General features: G+C 42.0%; 1 protein-coding gene across 1 annotated transcript; it reads left to right on the forward strand.

Moving 5' to 3' along the window:
* Positions 1–3,352: 3,352 nt before the first annotated feature.
* On the forward strand, positions 3,353–5,623 carry LOC136511571 (small ribosomal subunit protein uS19-like). Its single transcript, XM_066505615.1, has 4 exons — positions 3,353–3,510; positions 3,623–3,777; positions 3,908–3,965; positions 5,148–5,623. The coding sequence occupies exons 1-4, from the start codon at positions 3,508–3,510 to the stop codon at positions 5,394–5,396; spliced, it is 465 nt and encodes a 154-aa protein (XP_066361712.1). The 5' UTR covers positions 3,353–3,507; the 3' UTR covers positions 5,397–5,623.
* The last annotated feature ends 4,071 nt before the right edge of the window (positions 5,624–9,694 follow it).

A 9,694-nucleotide genomic window follows, 5' to 3' on the forward strand; every position in this document is an offset into this window, starting at 1 on the left:
TCCGCTACGCTCCGGCCCAAGCCTCCGGCGACGGGCCTCCGCTTCGCTCCGTTAGAAGCCTGGCCTATATCCTGGAGTGAATTTGGAACAACTCCAACAAACTCCACCTTGAGACAAATTCATCTTGTATCATAAATCAAACCTTTCATCCTGAACATAACAAAGATAGAAAATCACTGGTGCCAACAATAGTCTCTTGGACTATCCAATTAAACCAACTAAGCTTGAGCACAGCTCAAACTTAGCAACAGGAACAGGTTTTGTCATCATATCAGCAGGATTATCATGAGTACTAATCTTGCATACCTTCAGCTTACCTTCTTCAATCACATCACGCACAAAATGATACTTGATATCTATGTGTTTAGTTCTCTCATGGAACATCTGATCTTTAGTGAGGTAAATTGCACTTTGACTGTCACAGTGCAAACTTATGCAAGATTCAACTCCACAAAGCTCAGCGTACAAACCTTTCAGCCAAATTAATTCTTTGCACGCTTCACAAATAGCCATATATTCTGCTTCAGTAGTAGACAAAGCAACAACTGACTGTAAAGTAGCCCTCCAACTCACAGCACAACTGCCAACAGTAAACACATAACCTGTAAGTGATCTTCGCCTGTCCAGATCAGCAGCATAATCAGAATCCACATAGCCAATAAGACCCTTATCAGTTCTTCCAAACTTTAAACAGGAATCTGCTGTGCCTCTGAGGTACCTGAAAATCCACTGAACTGTCCTCCAATGTTCTTTGCCAGGATTAGACATATATCTACTAACAAGACTCATAGCATATGACAAATCTGGACGAGAGCAAACCATGGCATACATCAAAGACCCAACAGCACTAGAATAAGGAACCCTTGACATGTATTCAATCTCTGCATCTGTACTAGGACACTGAGCAGCTGACAACTTAAAGTGAGGTGCAATAGGGGTACTAACAACCTTAGCATTTTGCATGTTGAAACGCTGAAGAACTTTCTTGATATAATTTTGTTGACTAAGAAATAGCAAACCAGATTTTCTGTCTCTACTAATTTCCATACCAAGAATTTTCTTAGCACTACCAAGATCTTTCATATCAAAACCACTACTCAATAGCTTCTTTAACTTAGTGATTTTAATCTTGCTCTTGGCAGCAATCAGCATATCATCAACATATAACAGCAAATATATAGGTGATCCATTAACATGCTTGATGTAAACACAGCTATCATACTTAGATCTTTTAAAACTGTGTGCTAACATAAATGAATCAAACCTCTTGTTCCACTGACGAGGGGACTGTTTCAAACCATACAAGGATCTCTTCAACTTGCACACATATTTTTCCTTGCCAGGCACTATGAACCCTTCTGGTTGGTCCATGTATATGTCCTCCTCAAGCTCTCCATGCAAAAACGCAGTCTTCACATCTAACTGCTCAAGCTCAAGATCATGTGAAGCAACAATACTAAGGAAAGTACGAATTGAACTGTGTTTTACCACTGGAGAGAACACATCATTGTAGTCAACACCCGGAATTTGACTGTAGCCTTTAGCAACTAACCTTGCCTTATACTTTGGAGGCTCGCTTGGAGATAAACCCTCCTTTCTCTTGAAGATCCATTTACAGCTGATGGTCTTCTTATTCTTAGGCAAAGGTACAATCTCCCATGTACTGTTCTTCTCAAGAGACTGCATCTCCTCATGCATAGCAGAAATCCAATTCTCAGTATCACCACAACGAATAGCTTCTTTATAGGTTGCTGGCTCATGAACATTCTCCACCTGTTCAGCACAACTCAAAGCATAGTAAGACAAATTACACTCTTCAATAAGACGCTTAGGAGGTGCAATTGTCCTTTTTGACTTGCGTTGAGCAATAGGTAAATCCTCCTCTAACTGCAAAATAGGAGGAGTTTGCTAAACATCATCATGAGCATCATCCTCAGCAACATCATTATCATGGTCACCATGCTCATCAACAGGCTCCACCTGCACACCTGTATCATCATCAACATGCTCCACCTGCATGCGCATACGCTGCAGCTCTTTTTCTGGAACATGATCTGAGGGCAAACTGTCAGTAAACATCACAGATTCATTGAAAACAACACTCCTGCTCATAAAAGTCTTTCCTGTTTCAGGATTCCACAATTTATAGCCTTTGACTCCCGAACTATAACCAAGGAAAAGACACTTAACAGCTCTAGGCTCTAATTTTCCATTATCAACATGAGCATAAGCAGTGCATCCAAAAACGCTCCGGCCCAAGCCTCCGGCGACGGGCCTCCGCTTCGCTCCGTCAGAAGCCTGGCCTATATCCTGGAGTGAATTTGGAACAACTCCAACAGTTTTTTCAGTTGGAACAGTATTTTTCTCTCACAACAAATTAGTCGGAACAGTGTTTCGGCTTATTTTTTCAGCGAAGCGAACGGTCGTCATGCTTTGTGTCAGCTACAACTTGCCTAAAGTTACGTGTGATAAAATTATACATCACCCAAACAAGCTTAGCCTCGTGTTCTCCTCTTGTCTTTGCATTGTTTCTTCCCAGAGCTCTCTGCCCCTACCAGTACCAGGCTCCTTCCATCTCTGATATCTTGCCAACGTGTCCTCCTGTCATTCAACCAACGGTCTTGCGCCAGGACCTGCCTCTTTGTCAAAGTTTTAAGTTTCTAAAACAAAAACTTGATAATCAGTAATTTTCTTGAATTCCAATATTTGTAATAAGACAAATAGTTGCATGATATTCCCTCTGTTCTAAATTATAAGTCTAGATGCATAGCAAAATGGATGTAGCAAAAAAGTCAAAGCGACTTATAATTTGGAACAGAGGGAATAATAAATAGTTGCGTGCATGTTGGACGTAAACAGTTGCATCCACAAAAATAATTCTCATATAAAAATTGTAGCTCTATACGATATTAAAGCTCTTAATGAAGTATCTTCACATACATTATTACTTTTATCCAAGCTTGTATGAAAAATTATTATTGTTCAAAGGTTTGTTCGCCCATTGGTTGGGCAACATAATTTGTCCAACACTAAGGGGTGGGAAAAATGAATTCCCACGTGTCGTGGACCATTGCAATTTTTAGCAATGCCTGAATTTTCAGGAAACAATCTTTGACAATCAACTATGGTACAATTAAAAATATAATTTATATTTTTTTCCTTTTTCTTTTTTGACTGGAATTTATTTTTTTTTCTGTATAATCAAACAATGACAAAATAAAAAATTCTCTTCCGGTCATTCCTATTTTCAGTGCTCGGCCCGTACTAGGCCTGGAAACTGTCGAAGCTGTGGGCCGCTTTGTCAAACAGTACGGGCTCCTTTGCGCAGGTGGTCCGATGTCGAAGGGCTTCGCAACTTCCAACGGCCCATCCCCAAGCGGATTAGAACACCTGATATACCCGCGGCCACACACTCCTTCGGCCCTTGGCCTCTTCCAGCAAACCCTAGCAAGCCGCCGCCGCCGCCTCGGCTCCCCTGCCTCTCCTCTACTCCAACCAACCGCAGCCATGGTGAGTGGCCGCCAGCTCGCACCCTCGACCCTCCCTCGAATCCCCAACGCGCCACGCATTTCACTGTGGCTGAGCTGACTAACTCCTCTTCGCGCGTGATGGTGCCTCGCAGGCGGACGTCGACGTCGAGGCGGAGGTCGCCGCCGCGGGGCAGCCCAAGAAAAGGACGTTCCGCAAGTACAGCTATCGCGGCGTGGACCTCGACGCGCTCCTCGACATGTCCACCGACGACCTCGTCCAGCTCTTCCCCGCCCGCGCCCGCAGAAGGTAGGCTCTAGCTTGCACAAGAAAATGGTGTTGTCGGCGACGAGATTCCGTGCTGGAGGATGGAATGTATCCCGTTGTTTTGATTGCGTTTTATGCATTTTTCATTTTTTGGGTATGTGCTTGGATTTAGGTTCCAGAGGGGTCTGAAGAGGAAGCCGATGGCTCTCATCAAGAGGCTGCGCACGGCGGTAATGCATTCCCTTCCTCTCTGCGATTTTGTTTCGTAGATTGCTTGGTTATCATGCCCATTGCGTTCTGTGTTCTATTGCTGGGATGCTAGAATGTGCTATTTTTGTAGTCTAGATGTTGAGTGCGTATAGCAGCTAAGGATAATATGGACATGTGGAGTCGTCATACTTTTTAGATTCTGTGGGTGTAGAGAATCGATGGTCAGCAGAATTGAAATGTTTCTACACCATATTTTACACTTTTGCAAAATCTGGTTCAGACTTGCAGTAGAGATGGTTGACTTGAGGTGCATCAATAATTTTGCAGCAAACAGTGTTAGATTATTAGTAGGAAACATAATGTTTTATTATAAGTGCAGTGCCATGCTTGATAGCAACTGCATGATCTGAACGTGTATGTTAAACTTACTGTTTGAAATGGAGTCATTATTTGTTGAGCTGAAGGTTGATTTTCGTTTTATGTAGTTGCTATAAGTACATGCCAATTTATCAGCTATGAAATTCAAATGCATGGCACATGGTGGTTGATATAGCATAAATATTAGTTTGGTCCTAGAAGATATATGCTCTGCTAGTCTGCTGTCAAGGCTCAGATGACGAGTTTCTTATGAGCACTTGAAATAATGCATGTTATAGAGTAGTCAAATGGAGCTTAAGCTATATAGTAGTTTGGAATAGTCTTGTCTAGTCTTTTGACTTCTTATTCCTGTTGTATGGAATGTTATGGCAGTATATTTGCTCTTATTTTACCCATAGCAATGAGTAGAGTCGGTAGACTTAAGAATGGTTTATGACCTATCTGTGCATTTTTTTTTCTGCATATTCCGATTTCATTTGAAGGGCGGGCCTGGTGCAAGTGGTAGAGTCTTACCGCCTATGACCAGAAGGTTCCGGGTTCGAGTCGCGGTCTCCTCGCATTGCACAGGCGAGGGTAAGGCTTGCCACTGACATCCTTCCCCAGACCCCACACAGAGCGGGAGCTCTCTGCACTGGGTACGCCCCTTTATATTCCGATTTCATTTGATCCTGATGATATGTTGTTTTCTCAATTTCTACTGCTAATGCTATTGTTTGTAGCTGTTTCACTATTTCTAAATTGTTGTCATGAAGCTAAGATAAGCTATTGCTTTGAGATCATAAAAGCTAAGCTATTAAGCCATTTTCTACTTTTTACATGCATAGAAAAAGGAAGCACCTGCTGGTGAGAAGCCTGAGCCTGTCAGGACTCATCTGCGCAACATGATCATTGTGCCAGAGATGATAGGCAGCGTAATTGGAGTGTACAACGGGAAAACATTCAACCAGGTTGAGATCAAGCCTGAGATGATTGGGCACTACCTTGCTGAATTCTCCATCAGTTACAAGCCCGTCAAGCACGGAAGGCCTGGTATTGGTGCTACCCACTCCTCCAGGTTCATCCCTCTCAAGTGAAGGATCCCAGGGCATGCCCTTGTCTGCACCAAAGTTATCTGGCCCTACTGCTATGTGTTATTGTTTAAGGCTTTGCTATTTAGCATTTAGTGCTTGGTTGGAGGAATGTTTGTCGACCAATGAATTCTAGTCCGTTTTAGCTAAATTTGGACATGTGTGCTATTTGCGATTCGGAATTGAAAGTAGAGATATATTGTTATCTATGGTGCAGGGCCTGTTCGTTTGGCTGGGCTTGTTCGTTGCTGGATCGTGAAGAAGTATTGCTGGCTGGTTTGGTGTACGAGGGAATAATCCCAACCGAACAGGCTGGCAATCCCTACCCTGTTATGTGTCAGTGTATCTTGTATTCCTTCCTGTCTCGTTTGTCAACTGAAATATTTTTTTTTTCTAAGTCTTTATATCAATGAAAACTAGAGTTTGGCGGCAGACCCGAGTCTAAAGGTTTTAGATTAAGTAGAACTAAAACCGAATACATGAGATGCGACTTTGGCATAGTTGTATAGGAGGAGGAAGATGTGAGTTTGGAAGGTAGTAGTGCATAAGAAGGGTATCTTTCGGTATCTGGGATTGATGCTACATAGGGATTGAGATATTGATGTGGACGTTAGCCATAGAATGAAAGCAGAGTGGATCAAGTGGTGATAAGCTTTTGGCATTCTCTGTGACAAAAGGGTACCACATAAGCTAAAAGGCAAGTTCTATAGAACGGCGATTAGACTGGCTACGTTGTATGGAGCAGAATGTTGGCCTACAAAGATTCGATATGTTCAACAACTGAGTGTTGCATAAATACGTATGTTACGATAGATTTGCGGTCATACAAGAATGGACCGAGTTTGGAACGATGATATACGTGATCGTATAGAGGTAGCATCAATTGAAGAAAAGCTTGTCCAATATCGATTGTGGTGGTTTGGTCATGTCCAAAGGAGACCTCCAGAGGCACAAGTGCATTGTGGAGTCCTAAGTCATGCTAATAATATGAGGAGAGGTAGAGGAAGACCGAAATTGACATGGGGGAGGCAATAAAAAGATATTTGAAAGCTTGTGATATACATAGAGATATACGTTTGAATAGAAGTACTTGGAAAACAGTTATTGTAATGCATGAACCGTGACTTGGGGCTCTTAGTATGTTTTAACTCTAACCTACCCTAACTTGCTTGGGACTGAAAGGCTATGTTGTTGTTGTCGTCGTCTTTATACCAATGAAAGGACTATTAAATTGTATTAGATGTTGTACAAAAATAGGTGCAAATGGATCAAACCATTAAAAACACAAGAATTATATGCTCCAATAATGGAATAATTAGTGCAGATGACTGAATAACAAGAAATTTACTGAGATTATAAAGAAATCTAGAAAGAGGCGACGAAATAACAAGAAATATATTGAGATTATAAAGAAATATAGAAAGGAGATGGAAACACTTGAATGAAAGTGAAGAAATCTAGAAAGTGATGACAAAATAACAAGAAATATATTGAGATTATAAAGAAATATAGAAAGGAGATGGGAACACTTGAATGAAAGTGACTTGTCCAAGTCTGTTTTAAATCCTTCCACTTTGCAATTTTTGATTTGAGAACTGAATAAAGACAGTACAAAAGAGTTGCAGATGGACAGGTCTCAGTATCACGCCGTAGGATTCAGGGTATTGTAGAGTTCTTTTGTTAGTTCTACTTCTGTCAACAGGATGGTAGAGTGGCAATGTGCTCCATCTTGTGTTGCTGACCTGGTTACCGCTGATTGTACCCCTGATGTTTCATGAGTAATGAAAGTCTAAACTCGCAAAAAAAAAAAAAAAAAACTTCTGTCACAAATATATGGGTTATTCACTCAATGGTGCAGTGCAAATCAGCCGCTAAAATGTTCAGTCGCAGTTTTCTGTCTAAATCTTTGCAGTTTTATGTTCAGCAGAGACAAGAAAAACCCACTCTATTATACGTTAGAGGTGGAACCATCTAGATTGAAACTCAATAGTTCATGGGCACCAAAAACTGGCAAAAATACAGAGGTTTTTTTTTGTATGTACTGATGTACAACAAATTTCTCTAATGATTTATGGAGAAGCATAAAGAACTATGATGGAACATAGACAGAACAAGAATTCAATCAGCCTGTTCGTTTGTTGGTTTCAGCCAGCCAAAACCAGTCAGCCAACAGTGTTTTCCTCTCACAGCAAACCAGCATCAGCCAGCCCAAACCAGCCCCAAAATCAACCAGCGAACAGGCCGAATATCGGTAAGCCAGAGCCACTCAGTTTGTTGAAAGTCAAAAATAGTAGTGAGAATGCAGACGTATCAACACTGCTATGTGCAATTGAGTTTCCTAAAGCACAGGTGCACTCAACTTTACACCTATTGGTACCAAGAAATATGAAAACTTCACGGCGACAATAAATTACTTAAACAGTAGCCCAACATTGAGAAACGCAGAGGCATACATAGCGTAGGTGTGCAAAGTGGACAGTGGTGAGTAAAATGCATAGGGCTTGTTCGGTTAGGGTGGATTAAGCCCAGGAATTATTCCAGCTGATCAAAGTTATACAAATTAGACAATCAATCCGGTTGAAAATTGTTTTAGGTGGCCATTCCTGGTCAAACGAACAGGCCCTAATGGGGAATGAGAAGAACAGTAACGAAATAAGGTCACAAGTATTACAAACACAAAGACCTTTTTTTTTTCAGATAATGGATAAGTTGGGGCTTCAAACCTCTTTAAACAAGAGACGTCAGTTCACAATTATTACAAACACAGACTTGAGACGAAGCAGAAGAAGTTAACCATTTCTGATCAATAGGAACCTAACAATTTTCTAAATCTCTTTGAGAAAACTTGGCAGGCGAGAAACGAATGGTAGGCGAGGCTTTCTTTGTAGTCGTGTGCACTAGCTCTTGGAACTATGTCATTCCATAGGTACTTCTCTATAATCTTGCCATTGCAGTCCGTCCAAGGGAAACAAGCACAGATTATGACAATCACTGAATCACCCCAGGGTAACGAGCATATCTATAGTCTATACACAGGGATGGCAAGTTTACCGTCCATCTCAAGCAAAATCAATGAAAGTAAGAGCCAGAGGGGTCGCATCAACTTGATTGACTCATCCTCCGTATCAACTTAGGCCCTGTTTAGATCCCACCCAAAAACCAAAAATTTTCAAGATTCCCCGTCACATCAAATCTTACAGCACATGCATGGAGCATTAAATGTAGGTAAAAAGAATAACTAATTGCACAGTTTACCTGTAATTGGCGAGACGAATCTTTTAAGCCTAAATAGTTCATAATTGGACAATTTTTACCAAATACAAACGAAAGTGCTACAGTAACCAAAAGAAAAAAAAAATTCGGAACTAAACGCGGCCTTACTGTCGGTGTCATCGGGGTGAGCCCTTAGACCGTCCACAGTATAGAGTGGTGCCAGTAAAAAAAGCAAAGGCCACAGTAAAAAGGTATACTTGATGCGTAAAACGTCTGAATCACTACGGGACCCACCATATGTGTGTTATTGATGTAAGTTGGGGTCGTAGAGAGAAGCAAGAAAGTAAGAGATAATATTCTATATACTGTTGTTCGTTTCGGCTGAAACAATCGTGGATTATTTACTGCTGGCTGGTTTGGCTAATTTGGTAATCGTATACGATTGTATAAGCCCAGCCGAACATGCTGATAGTTGGCACCGAGGCAAGAAGTTGTCTAGCTCCTATTTTTTCTGGTGCTGGCACCACTAGCTGCAGCGTGCTGAGCAACGCTCCAATCCTCTCTCGTATTCTGGCGCTACTTGGAGCAAAACTATGACTTTATGAGGGTCTTTAAGCATCCCAAAAACATTATACGTTAGCATCCTAGCTAGAAGGGAACGTGAACACGGAACGAGAAGGAGAACATGAACTTTAGACAATATTTTATAATGTAGAAACGCAAATGTTCTCAAAACAGGTACGTGAATGTTTCCGGAAGCAGGAACATGACCATATTCCACGTTTTTGACTGCCAAGGATGAGCCCAGTGCAGGCAACCGTGTATGGCAATCAGACGTGTGGGCAGCGGATAGAGGCAATCGCCAATCAGACGAGCCGAGTTGTCCCAGAGCCACAGGCCCACAGCCACAGCCACGCGGGCGCTGGTCTGATGGCCCCACGATTTTTTTTCCGCGTCCACGGCTGCTTCTTTCCTGTGGCCTTGTGGGAATCGGTGGATCTACGTGGCGACCACTCATTGGCTCCAGAACGATATGACAGGTACACATGGATAACCAGGCCGTTGGCAGGCAGGCAGCCACACTTGCTTGA

This window comes from Miscanthus floridulus, chromosome 16 (genome assembly GCF_019320115.1).
Source record: "Miscanthus floridulus cultivar M001 chromosome 16, ASM1932011v1, whole genome shotgun sequence".
NCBI classification, from domain to species: Eukaryota; Viridiplantae; Streptophyta; class Magnoliopsida; order Poales; family Poaceae; genus Miscanthus; species Miscanthus floridulus.